The sequence below is a fragment of the Cryptomeria japonica genome, chromosome 2 (assembly GCF_030272615.1).
Source record: "Cryptomeria japonica chromosome 2, Sugi_1.0, whole genome shotgun sequence".
Classification (NCBI taxonomy): Eukaryota; Viridiplantae; Streptophyta; class Pinopsida; order Cupressales; family Cupressaceae; genus Cryptomeria; species Cryptomeria japonica.
Window position 1 is genome coordinate 522,094,214 of NC_081406.1, and position 14,208 is coordinate 522,108,421.

At 33.5% G+C, this 14,208-nt stretch overlaps 1 protein-coding gene across 1 annotated transcript; it reads left to right on the forward strand.

The window, feature by feature from the left end:
* The first annotated feature begins 2,970 nt into the window (after positions 1 to 2,970).
* Positions 2,971 to 12,580, forward strand: LOC131035251 (syntaxin-32). The gene is made up of 6 exons (XM_057966918.2): positions 2,971 to 3,268; positions 3,578 to 4,095; positions 9,257 to 9,507; positions 9,788 to 9,957; positions 11,367 to 11,564; positions 11,654 to 12,580. Exons 2-6 carry the CDS (start codon positions 3,852 to 3,854, stop codon positions 11,811 to 11,813), a joined length of 1,023 nt encoding a protein of 340 aa, XP_057822901.1. The 5' UTR covers positions 2,971 to 3,268; positions 3,578 to 3,851; the 3' UTR covers positions 11,814 to 12,580.
* The last annotated feature ends 1,628 nt before the right edge of the window (positions 12,581 to 14,208 follow it).

The window sequence follows — 14,208 nt, forward strand, 5'->3', positions numbered from 1 at the left end:
TTAAAGTAGCATGTATATGATGATAAGATGAAAGGATTAGTAAAAGAACTATCCTAACAAGATACACTAGCTTAATATGATTATTTATGATAATAAAAATGCTTCTAAAATGTTTATTAGATTATTTCTATTCAAAAAGAGACTAAATGTTTTTATAAAATGACTAGATATGGATTAGATGCATGAAACTTGGATGATGAGTAAAATGTCTATAAGTTTGATACTAAAGACTTGGATATGAAAATGGAGAAATGAGGGCTCTATTTATAGGGAAAATAGGGAAATGGATGGTCAAGATTGGATGATCCTATCAAGGGCCAGGATTGAAAGTTATCAGTCCATGTTTACAATTCTCACCAATGAAATGGTGACAATTATCAACATAAGACTGCTTGAGAGGAGATGTAAGAAGCATTAAATGCTTGAGAAGACCTCATGGTTACCTTAGGAGGTAAGGGTTAAGGTTAGGTTAGGGTTATCCAATGGATAAAACTTTTACCCAAGAGGTAAACTCTTGTGCAAGGGTTAAAGAAATAACCAAGGTTAAAGCCATCAATGTTATATGAGGGTTGAGTTAAAGAGAAAGTCTCTAATCATGCAAGAGGGTTGAGTTAAACATTAATGGTTTGGAAGACTTTCAAGGCTAACTTGTTGAAGACATAAAGCCTTTAATGGTTATTGAAGAATTTGAGGGTTTGAGAAGTGACTTCCCTTTGTTTAGGAATGTGACAATATTTAGGAGATGGGTTAGGCTAATTTAGAAGTGATTAGAAGAATCTAGGAGGGGGGTTAGAGAGACAAGTGAGATATGTAGGAGAATGCAAGTGGATGGAGGGTAATTTAATTAAAATAAATTGCTTTATTTCAACAAAATAGATGCAAGTGGGGGTTTTAAATAAATTAGATTTATTTATTTGAAGTGAACAATTTAATTAAGTGTAAATTTAATTAAAAAGAGTAGAAAGGAGATTTAATTAAATAAAGTGATTTATTCAATTAAATGATATGAAAGGCCTAAGCGAATTTAATTAAATAAATTGAATAACTTATTTAATCAAATAGATGAATGTGAATGCTTTAATTAAATTACATTTAATTAAATAGAGGAATGAGAATAAAATGAATATTAAATATTCACTTAGGAAAGTGGTCATTTTTATACGTCTACAACAATAATCAAATAGTACTTAAAAAAAATTATAATGAGGGTTTTGATGGCATTGTGTCTCAATTGATTAAAGGTAAGAAATAAGAGTGGATTGAGGTTCTTACAATACAAGGGGTTTTAGGTGGGGTGAGGTGTTTTAAGGTTTTTATGCGTTCTAAGATTATCATAATTGGTCAAAACACATGCTCATTACAAGTAAATGCTAAAATAAATTCAAAACAAATTGGAAAGGTAAAGGTGTATTCACTTTTTCTCTCCACAATAACACATCTTTCTTTTTACAAATACAAAATAATTTGTTAATGTTGTAAAAAATTAATATAGAGCTATCTATTTGATACATGGACATCTAGAGTGCAATAGCAATTTTACATCACCTATTTTTTTTCATGTTTGATATGTTTTGTAGATTTCCAAATAGATTTATAGTCATCATGTTCCAATTACAAAAAGTGACTTCATAGCATTGATACAAATTCTTATTTTAGTCAATACATTAGAGTTTTAACAATAATCTTACTATAGAGTAACACATATTGATCCAAGGGCCTTCAAATTGGTACAAAGTTTTAATGTGTCATATTTGAGCATGCTATGCCATATCCAAGTGTTTTAGTCATTTATTTATGTGACATGACTTCTTTAATTACTTAAGGAGGACCCAATTGATTTGTGCACCAAACATTTGAAGACATTAATAAGTCCATTGGTCCCAAGGAGGTTCTTTATTAATACTACAATTAGTTCTCATGCGTATATCTTATCCCATTCATCAAAGGTGTGTCCTTCTACATGTTTCCATGTGCATCAAGCATTGTACCATCTTTTTGGTTGGTGTATAACATTTTATTTGCTTGCACACACTACAAAACCTCATACATTTTACATTGGAAGAAAGTTCACAATCAATAGAGATATAAGAGTTTGATAGTAAATCAAGAGTATTGAAGATTTAAGAACATCACATATTGCATATCATCTCATAAGATTATAATGTGAAGAACCACACATTGATTGCACATTTAATTCACTATAATCAAAGTTTGGAACCTTACTCTAATTATAAGCACCTGCGACAAAGACTACTAACATATTTTAGATTATGACTCAATAAAATTATTATTTCATTCATATTTTGTATTTTATCATTCCACTCTATAAATCTATTAAATAATTATATGAAATAATTTTATTTCATTCATATTATTATGTTAATTATATTATTAAATAATTCTTTATACCAAGAGGTGTACTTAGGTAGCAAGAGGCAGAGTGTAAAAATGTGAACATGTTAACACAAATTATTAATAAACTCGAAATACATAAATAATAAAAATATAAAACAAATAAAATATTTGACCTACATTAAAAGTCTGTATATAAAATTATTGTATTTATGTGTATCTTTTTTCATTTAATTATGATGAATAAAAATGACATAATTATATATTTTACTAAATAAAATAATAAATAATTATGCACTTTAATAAATAGAATAATAGATAATAATCCTCTAATAATCCTATGATAAAAAATAGAATAGTAGATAATAATCCTATAATAATCATATGATAAAAAAATTCAAATATATTTTGATATATAATAAATAGATAATTTTTTTTATTGAGATACACATTTTTTTGAAAATATCTATACTAATAACTAACAACATCACTCTTCCACCAAATTCCCATTAATACCAATAAATTTTTTCTCTAGACATATATTTTAAAAATAAAAATAAAAAATAAAAAATAAAAAATAGAAATAAGAAATATAAAAGAATGCCATAATTACTCATTGGGAAAATCCTCAAGGCAGCGATGCGTTTTGGCATAAGTTAAACACCAAGGAGGACTCTACCCACCCTGCACCCCCAAAAAATCCCAACCATGTTTTGCTACAGATGGACTAGAACTCCGATCCAAAGCTAAGCCTCCTGGATTTGAACTCGCGACCTTTACAAAGTGGAAAATATCATACCCAGTAAATAAATACGCATAATTCTTATTTCCTTTCAGATTATAGGTTCAAATCTCAAATCTACGCCTCTATAATCATCTGTGGATGCACCGTGCCTCGCAATTTTCCTCGAAGGAGGTAAGTTTTAATGTATTTCGTAGTGCATTTAATATGAAAGTTTCCTCTCATCTGAATTTTTTTTGTTTCATGGCGGTCGCGAGTTCAATTCTTGACGAGTTGCCATAGAATCGTACATCACACCAGATGCGATGGTTTTGGTGACGAGATTGAGATGATGACCTAGGCTAGTTTCATTAAAATCCTATGAATGAGTGACCTGGAGTAAATCATTTGTAATCCTGTAATTGAACGACATAGGGTTAAGAATTCGGTAAAAAATGTCTCGTTTTGCACATTTTTGGGTTTAATTTTGCCTCTGTAATGCAGGATCGAACGGGGTTTTAACGTGCAAGTTTTCACCTAGTTGTGTGTTGATATTACACATGCGCAGTGGTTAGATCTAGAAAGAGGGTTTGGTTTTGAGTATTAGTTTGGCAGATTTTGAAAAGCTCGATTGCAATAATTGAGGGTGAATGCATTTATTGGTAGAGACTCTAATCTATTGCCATCCCGATAAAACAAAGAGATCTGAAAGACATCCAACGTTTTAATCAGGCGTTGGGGTTTTGCAAGGAATTGGACAAGAAATTAATATTCCGCAATGCCTGTAAAACCTGCCCAGTCGTCTTACCGGGATAGGACAGCAGAATTTCAGACCGTGGTAGAGAGGTTAAAGAAGTCGTATTCTTCTACAAATTTTTCTCAGTCAAATGGATCTACAGATGGTGCAAGTTCTGCAGGGCCGCGATCTAACGGTTCTCTGCAATCAGAATTCAACAAGAGGGCATCCAGGGTCGGATTTGGCATCCATCAGACGTCTCAAAAGCTTGCTAAACTGGCAAAATGTAAGTTGTTGATACTGCATATTATCTTCTAAAATTTGTGGCAATGTACTTGTATCCATGATGTCTGTCACTGCTTATCTATTTGAATTGCGAAGTTATTGGCGGTATCTTTTGCTTTCTAAACCATCAATTCTTTTTTCTGCCGGTCTTTCTGATTGTTGTTTGAGATGTTATACTCTAGAATTTTCAATTAATTTAATCTAAATTTTAGCTCATTGTTATTCGGAATTTACAATCAAGGTTAATGTTGGAAGTATTTATGCTTGTATACTTAGCCTTAGGTATATGCCTATGGAAATGGGGGTATGTCAGTTTTTATAGGTTGCAAGGTTATATGAGTACGTCTATGTTCAATATATATCATTCAATATATTGAACAGAGATTGGGTATGTGTGCACAGAGTGGGTCTCCGTCTCTGAACCCGGGGCTTCCTAATGATTATGCTTTATGACATTATGTATTGATTAATTGCATATTTCATGATTGTTGTTAAGTTGCTTTCTAGGAATTCCAATTGTCTGGCTATTTCATCATATTTAATTTTTTAAATGTCTCCCTGTGAACAAAAGAGGAGATTTACCTTCTTGTTCAATAAGTGGTCAAAGATGTGTTCTGATTTGGTGTTAAAGCATTGGAATACATGCATGGAAGCAATTTTTTTCTGGAAATGACTTGATGTGTTGACAGTCAAATAGTAGCTGGTTATGTTAGGAGTAAATAATGAGCTTAATTGTGATGCAATAAATGGTCATTAACGTATTATTTTATAAATAACATTTATAATACCACCAATGTTCTGAAAGATTGTATCATGCAAGGTGCCACTTGATGATTTGGATGTGTAGATACTAAAAGCACATAGTATATTTATGGAAATTTGTTGCTCGGTAATTGGATTTTTTTTTAACATTGCATGGTAGCAGAAGACTGTTAAAGAATTCTTGCAATGGTACTGGCCCACTGGGTGTTGTTATAGCCATATTTACATTAAAGAACTTTAACAAACAATCAAACTAGTATTCACATTTCCCTTCTCACCAAATTCTTTTATTCTAATTATTAATATTGTCGGCTTCTTGTAACTTTTTTCATACCTCTCTAGTCTCATTACATTCATATAGAACACTTTTTGCTACAGTTACCCCTGTTAGCATAGTTTCTTTACATGTGAAGTGTGTTGGTTTGTACATTCAAATCTTAATTGTTTCAATTATAAAACCAATTAATTGCTAATATCACACCCCTTGCATATGCGTCAGATGCAGAAATAAGATTCCTATTCTTTTAAAAATCACTGAACTATTTCCAATCTGTTTTCCCTGGCCTTTCTGATGATATCAATAAGATACAAATGGCATATTACCAGCTAAAGGTTGTAATGGATTGAGTTTTATAAAGTTCATGGAAAATCTTTTTCTGTGCCACAAGTATGTAGAATTGGAATTGTCTATCAACTTGCACTCACACCCAACATTTGGGTTTGCGCATGATGAATTGTTTGGGAATATGAAACTATTTTCTTCACCGTGTAGTAGCTATCCCTGCCATGTGAAGTTCATTAACTTAGTTGGTTTGTTTTGGGTGTGTGTTGTTTAGCATTTCTGGCTCTGTATGATGCAAATAGTAACATCATTTGGTAGGAAAAGACATCCTACAAATAACTGTTATGCCAATCGAGTTTCTTGACACCCTAACGTCATTGATGAATAGATGTCCGTGCATGGAATGTGAATCAGTAGCAAGATATCTTAAAGTTGAACTCTTTACAAATATGAAAAGACCCAATCTAATTCTTTTCGGCTTGGCTTAGTTTTTTCTGAGGTGAGAAGCTATTCGTAATCATCTAATGAATTGAAGACATATGTAATCAAGAACTTCAACATATAGGAGACCCCAAGAAGGTCACTCCAAGAAGAAAACAAAGCTGATATCAAAATTTGGAAAATGCTTACAACCCAAAGTTTTGGGCAGAGAGAATATGACCAAGGATAGTGCTTGTTTAGCATCTTTGATTCTTTAGCGATGACATGAATTCAACTATTAAATTGAAGGAATTAAACAATTTTCATGACTTGAAGAGGACTAAGAATGAGTAGGAGAGAATCTGAAGTATACACAAGGAAGGGGCAAAATGGATTATTAATAACAGTGTAAGGTGCACATAAACTACAGTAAGAGGTAAAAAAGTAATAATAACCTATAAGAATGTAAGGCTTGTGAAGAAATGATATTATTAGCTGTTTGAGATCACAAAATTTGATTGGGTCTCAAGAAGAAGATAAAGGAGATGTATCAGTGCAAGAAATGATCTACAAATTAATGAACAATTTGACAATTATTTGTTGAAAGATATAGCTATAGTGTCTCCTAGAAACCCGAAAACTGCATAAAAAGCTAATGATAGTTAAAAACGCTGACTTGGTGGAAACATACAATGTCATCTCTTGAGTTACATTTAGCACCTATCTATCAAATTTCACTTGAAAGTTGAAACACATGCCATTATGGAATTTCAGCTTCCTGTTAAGGATATCATAAATATGCTTTTTCAATTTTGACAAACATCATTTTGAAAATCTCCACAGGTTAGATACTGAAAATCTCCACAACTGAGAAATAGTATCAGATGGAAATGGACAGGTGTCTGCTTAATTGTACACCTACTATGGTCAAGTCAAGCACATAGCATGTTATACGGCAATTATTTATTGTACACTGTAAACAACAACGAGCTAAGGTATAAATCTTTTGACAATATACTGATTGTCTAATAACCACGGTAGTTCCCTCTTAGATGGAAATTGAGATTGAACCGATAAAGCATTGACTAAAGCCAAAAAGAACTATAAGTATAGATATGATATTTCCACAGTCCATTTAAATGATAGAGAATGCTTTTTGTAAAAACTAGTATATTTGCATCAAAATTTCACATAGTACTCCATGATCCAGTATTAATGTGAAGAAAAATATAATGGAGTATGATCCAAAATGTTGAAGTAAAAATACTAATAGTAAAATATTGACATATTTTTTACTAGATGCATTCTCTATTATATATATTTCCAGGTTTTGAAACCTCAAAGTTGGCATCAGAGATCCATTAAACAATGCACTTTCCCCAAGAAGATGCAAATATTTTGACTGTGCCTCAACTTTTCATGACAAAGCATGTGGGAGAATGGGAAGCTTTTATATTCTACATTCCTGAGATTAAAGTAACAGGCTAAGTTGCCAGTTCTCATACAGCTCACGTACAGCAGATCCCTGGTTTTTTGCCCTATGTGGAGTACAGGTGTTAAAAAATACAAAAGTATGAAAATTGCAGGAAAATAAATGAAAGTAAACATAATATACATAAATATTAGGTATCAATCTAGGACTCTAGAGCATTAATGGATGCTTACCTTTTTCTTTTTGTTTTATTTTGCATATGGAAAAATGTGATCAACCTGGGTTTGAGAAGGGCAGGCTATCAAAATCAAAATGTACGTGGACTGTTTCAAAATGTGAACTGGCTTGGGATCAGAGTCTGCCTTAAACTCGTATAGATCCAGGAGGCTTGGGGGTGAGCGGAGGGTCATCATCTGGGAGCAAAATTCCATAATCTAGGTTATATGTCATTGCTTATGAATGCTGGAAAACCAATTCAAGCAGAATTGAACCTGCTCTAGAGCCTCATGCATTTCGTCCCCTGTAAATATTTGGACAACCATTTTGAAATATTTATGCTTCTTTTAAAATTGTCAGGATTGACATGATCCTGGTAAGATTTATTTCATAATTGCTCAAATAAATCTGGAAAAGCAAGCTTGCCTAATTAAGAAATTTGTTTATATCTGACTTCATAAACAACTTCCTTGTATTTAGTGTCGATATTTACAAACAATTGCTTTTCTTGTCACGAGGATATGGATTCAATTTCACATTGATCTAGTTTTATTTATTTTTAATTATTGTTTTAATATTATTTTGTTATTCTTATGAGGATATTGATCATTGTTCCACGAGGATGTGTCCCTACCCCTCCAAAAAAATCGTAAGTTTCTGGGACAGGGACATGGGGATGCCAAGGAGACGTTAACCTTCCATTCAGCCACCATCACCACCTACCATCTTAGAGATGTTCTTAGAGATGTCTGGGGCATTTCCCTCAGAGAGGGAACGTATCCAAGATCTCCCCCCAAATGGGGACGTCTAGGACTCCCTGGCATCCCTTGACCCTAAGAGGAAACATGTTGGCGTCCCCCATGGAAAAGTGCTGAAAAGGTGTTTTTTTCTAATTAAAAAAAGAAGTCTTGATTGGATGTCTACGGGACTCCTTGACAATGCTTGACTAAAGGAAATACACAGCTGTCCCCCATGGAAATTTAAAAAAAAAAAAATGAATCTTGATTCTAATGTCTCTACTCTAACCCTAATGGCTAATGGGCCCCACCCACGCCCCCAAGGCCTCACAAAATCCTATAAAAAGACATTAGGGTTCAATGCTAATGTTCAATGCAGTCATTGCAATGTATTTACTGTTTAGTAGTTTACAACTTTACTTAGTATACTGTTTTGTAGTTTACTTAGCACACCATAATTTAATTTGTAATTCTTATGCTGATTCCCTATACATCTTTTTATAAATAAATTTTCAGGTACTACATGTCCTTGTGGTGCCCCACCACTGCCTCCCTGCCATCCCCAAATTTAGGCCCTTGGTCCCTTCTGTCCCTGAAACCTACCCCCCATCCTGCTGTTTGGAAACTCCATGGATCATAGATATCGAATTATTTTCATATTGATATAGTTTAATTTTTTCTCATTATTTTGATATGATTCTGTTGTTCATTTACAATAATCTTAGATGAAATGACAAACTTCAGCAAACTTGGTTTGTTGGATTCAGAAATAATTCTGCCAATTTCACAATAGGAAAGTGGGTGTAATGTAACTGTTTTTTAACACTTTTGTCATATTGAAAAACTAGTAATGTGTAAATTGATTAAAGGAACTGACATGTGACATGATGCTTTGACTTCTATAATGTTCCTGAACAGTGTAAAGGTCTTTAGGAGGATCTACAAATTTCATTGCAAGGGGGTGCTTCAGTTTATAAATATTTATTTTTCCTTGTCGAAGGGTGACTTCATGTTTTGTATATAATGTCTGCAGTGGCAAAAAGGACATCTGTGTTTGATGATCCAACTGTAGAGATCCAAGAGCTTACAGCAGTGATCAAGCAGGACATTACAGCATTGAATTCTGCAGTTGCGGACCTTCAAATTCTGTGTAATTCTCAAAATGAAAGTGGGAATATCTCTAAACACACAACAGAACATTCAACTACAGTTGTGGATAACTTGAAAAGCCGACTGATGAGCGCTACTAAAGAGTTCAAGGAGGTTTTAACCATGCGTACTGAGGTAGTAGCAAGCTTCTGGAAATGTGTTTATAAATGTTGTTTAGATCTTATGGGACCTGTTGGATTTTGTTTGAGCTTTACTCTTTTAGTCTTAGCTTATAGCTTAAATTTTAAAATAAACATTGGTCAGGAATTTCATGTACTGCCTTAGTTTTTTAATTCTATTTTTATATTACAGCATACCTTTGTTTGGCCATGCTTTTTAATGCCATTGTTTTTACTGCTGCCGATTTTTGTTTGAATGGAGTCATTTATGTGAGATTGAATTGGACATTGTGTAGAATTTGAAGGTGCATGAGAATAGAAGGCAGCTCTTCTCTGCCACTGCTTCAAAGGATTCAGGAAATCCTTTTGTTAGGCAACGCCCTATTGCAAGTCCTAGTAGTACGAGTGCTTCTCCTCCTCCTTGGGCAAATGGATCTACATCTGGATCACAGATTTTCAATCCAAGGTATGGTTGTACTAATATTTATGTGGACTTGCGTATAAAACATATTTGCCATTAGTCTCTCTTTACAAATGCTATCGTGATGTTTTACATAACTAGCGGAGATCCATCTTAACATGGATCTGATATTTACTGACTGCTGAGTTATATCCAGAAGACTCTCCCTATGTTCTTTGAATCATGTTGTGGTGGGATTGCCTCATTTGAGTATTTTGGATACCGCTCAGCACACTTTAGATCCATGTTAAGATGTATCTCTGCTAGTATTATTAAGAGTAACAAGCTTACATTGTCTATAAGAATCTCAGCTGTTAATGTTCCCCACACATCCACCTGTATGCACACTACAAAAGTCTAAGTAGATTTGGAGTATGGAGGTAAAAAATGTTGTTTTCATTTATGCATAGTAATGTCCACCCTAGAAAAAGCTATAAAGGTGTTTGGAGAGAACATTTCTGGGAAGAAGAAAGCAAAAATGTCTCAAATTTACCTTATATCAGAAGTGAGAACTTCAAGTAGAAGCAGGGTTAAAATAGAATGAGCACAATGGAATCACCATTGAGAAACCAAGACCACTTAGTTTTCACAAATTAAATGTTAAAGAGAGTGTCAACCCTTAAGCAGTTCTTAGTTTGTTACTATTGATCTTGTTGCTCTGGTGTGAGGATCACACATAAATGGATATATCTTACCCATAAATTGTCCAGGGTGTACCAGATAATGTCATCTGCTGTGCATTCATATGGGAGTTGACACGTAGACATCTAGATGTTGGTTTATGAGAAGAAGTACATTTTGTTACTTAAGCAAGATTGAGAGTTCTGTGATTATTTATGATGAACTTGTGGTCTACAATTATGCTGCATACTCAAAAATGGATATTCAGTCTGTCTTGAGATTTTGTTTCTCTTGATCAGATGTTTGCTTCGAAGAAGCCATTGGAATTTCCATCTGTTTTTGTTTATTAAAGGGCTGTTATGAATGACTGAGTCACCAGTCTGGTTTTCATCAACTTCACTTTCACAAACAAGAATGATAAGTTTGTAACGCCACAGACTTTCTTGTGCAATAGCTTGACAATCAACATACTATAAGATTAAATGCCTGATCTATTTGGAGTTACTAATCTTCTTTTTTGCAGAAAAAAAATGAACCATAGTTTAAAAAATGCTTCCATTAAGTTGCAGTAGGGAAAAAATGTTAGACAACTTAAACTAAAATAAGGTTCAGATTGAAAGATTGCTATCTTCTGGAGTTTTTCTACTTTTTAACTTTCAACAAATTTTATTTGTTCAATCACATGTTATATGCTTGAATTGACATGATGACGATCACTTGTTTAGACTGTTTTGATTGTTAAATTCTTATCAAATGTTTAAGCTTATATTACTATTTTCATTTACATGAAATAGGCGGCAGTCAAGTGGAGAGTCTTCTGCCCCCGCAAGGACGCAAACACAGCTTCAACAGCAAATGGTTCCTTTACAAGACACCTATATTCAAAGCAGAGCTGAAGCTCTTCAAAATGTAGAATCAACCATCCTGGAGCTGAGTAATATCTTTACACAGTTGGCTACCATGGTTTCTCAGCAAGGCGAATTAGCAATTAGGTGCTTTATTCATTTTATATTTTTTGTTTATATCAATCATATAATAGTCTGGAAGCATGGTGATTTTGACGGATATGTCTAACATGCAGGATTGATGAGAATATGGATGATACTTTGGGAAATGTTGAGGGAGCACAAGGAGCATTGCTGAAGTATCTAAATCGCATATCATCGAATAGATGGTTGATGATCAAGATATTTTTTGTATTGATTATTTTTTTACTGATCTTTGTTGTTTTTGTTGCCTGAAATCATTCTTTGGACTTACGTGTCCACTCTTGGTATGAATACAATTTCATGGAGAATCTTGGTATTGATTATTTAGCTTTGGAGAAGGCTAAATTTGTGGCACATAGCATAGCAATTCTGTTTTACCCGAAGGATTTTAGTGGCAGTCTCTGGCACCTTGATTCCTTTCATGACAGACAGAATGGTATAAATCTTGCAGCATTATGGCTTATGTTCGAAATGTCAGAAACAAATGCTATTGAGATGTTACAGAGTCTTTCTACTGGCTGATATGATTTGGGGCAAGTAGCATATGTACCGGCCAAAATGATTTGAGTTCATGAATTCTTAATGCCTTATTTGAGTTCCATTTGAGTGGCATTCCAAGTCTCTTATATGGTGAACTTTTCCTTGTTCCAAGCTTTTGCTTTGTAAGATACATGAGCACAGTAGATGGATTGCACAAATATCGAGTCCTAGTGAACATAGGTTTAGGAAAGTGAATGTGGGACAGTATTCTCTGCTTTTTGACAGTGTTAATGTAATGTGGAATATCTTCTTTGGCACCGTAAGCTCTGCTCTGGAAGTCCTACATTTAATGAAAGACTTGGCCCATCGGATTTATAAAATCCTGTTTTCAAGGATTATTTTGTAATCAAAATGAACAATAGTATCCTCTAGAACTTTGAGCTTCTCCTTTAACTGTTTTGTCGTGTAATACAAAGAGTCTAGCACATTCGTACTTATTCAGTCCTTTTAATGACATTTTCAAGCATATTTAGATTTCATCCTTTATCTATTTAGTCTGTCTATACTTTTCTAGTTCTCTGAACTACAATAAGAATGTAGAATGCAACAGATACAGAATGTAACATTGCTCTATGCAATTATTTATTTATTTATTTTTTATATCTTAGTTTGATAAATAAAAAAGAATGTAGCATGCAGCTGACTATCACTTAAATAATGCAATGGAGGCATATGCCATTTTAGTGGAATTACCAGAGTTTAGTTTAATTCCACATTTCACTAAGTTTTGTATATGTTTCTTTAGATTTTGGTTTTATCAAACAAATTTACTCATCAAATTCTTTCGAGCAACTAGGTATACTTAAATCATTAATAACAAAAATGGGGACAAGTGATAGTATACCTAGTGAATTTCCACAAAATTATAAGTATTATTATAGACATACTAGTGAATTTCCACAAAATTAGAAGTCTTATTATAGGGCTTGCAGCACTCTCAGGTTTGAAGCTAGATGGTTCGCATGACATGCCCCCATCTCAACTGCTACACCCAACCTAATGGACCATTCTGGTTCCGGTAACTGTCTTTTTCAGTTACTTAGCAGATGCTATTTGGTTAATTTGTTAGTTATTTTTATTTTGTTCTTGCAAGGTGAATTCTTGATGGAGTTAAGTTTCTAGGTTATTCCAAAAGTTTTTCTTTATATTTAGATGGCTGACACCGAATGTTTAATAATTGGTTATAATGCAATTATATACTCTTTAATCTTTTCCACCAATTCCGTCACTGACATTGGATTTGACATTGTTATTTAACTACGCTTCTGGCATGGTTGCCCTTGTCATGATAAAGAATTTGGTGTCGTGTTGTATTAAGTGTCCATTGGACACTGCAGGTCGTCATTTTGGGTGGGTTATTTCAGTGATAATATCTTCCTTTTAGTGCAGCTACATGGCACATTCTAATCGTCTTGTCCATGTACAAGTCATTTTCCCTAATCTTTTCTTGATGATGAGGGTTTTTACTTCATGGTCTGATCACAAGGATCAGATGCAGGTTCTTGTACCCAGTATACCAATTGCATCAAGCACTTTTTTGGGCTTAACGTTGGTAGAGACTAGTGGAGACGGTTAATCATACCTGGGTATGCTTTGAAAGGCCCATTTGACTACTTTTGGTTACACATGGACATGAATATAATTTCTATAGCCTATTTTCTTTATTATGATCAACATTTCGACTTGTATTTATAATGTCTCTTTTGAACTGAAATTATTCAATTAGAATTGGACGAGTTTTCAATCTATTAAATAAGTGCATTTCATTTGACTTAGGGCGTACCTATTTTTGGGTATACATTTTGATATTAATTTATCTCTACGTCTAAGGTATACAAGTGTATGTTTACACTTTTACCTTTTTATTTTGTCACATTGTCTGGATGTTGTAAATGCATGGTCTTAGCATTCAAATTAGTTAAACTTGACACATTGATCAACCATAAGATGAATATAAAATCTTTTACTTCAATCCACTTTATCCTTTCGTCAACTAGGATCGGTCCAAATCCGTAGGGTGTTTCTGGTTCAGCTAGTTTGCCTTCTGTTTAGTTTGTTTTAAATTTGTTAGCCATTTAGCAAATGGGGGAAATTTGGTTGAACTTTT

What these genes read in the sequence shown, in the direction of transcription:
- LOC131035251 (XM_057966918.2), top strand. Translation starts at nt 3,852, where the DNA reads ATGCCTGTAAAACCTGCCCAGTCGTCTTACCGGGATAGGACAGCAGAA. An exon ending in GCTTGCTAAACTGGCAAAAT is followed by an intron (nt 4,096 to 9,256) that starts GTAAGTTGTTGA and finishes TAATGTCTGCAG; the next exon opens with TGGCAAAAAGGACATCTGTG. An exon ending in TTTTAACCATGCGTACTGAG is followed by an intron (nt 9,508 to 9,787) that starts GTAGTAGCAAGC and finishes GACATTGTGTAG; the next exon opens with AATTTGAAGGTGCATGAGAA.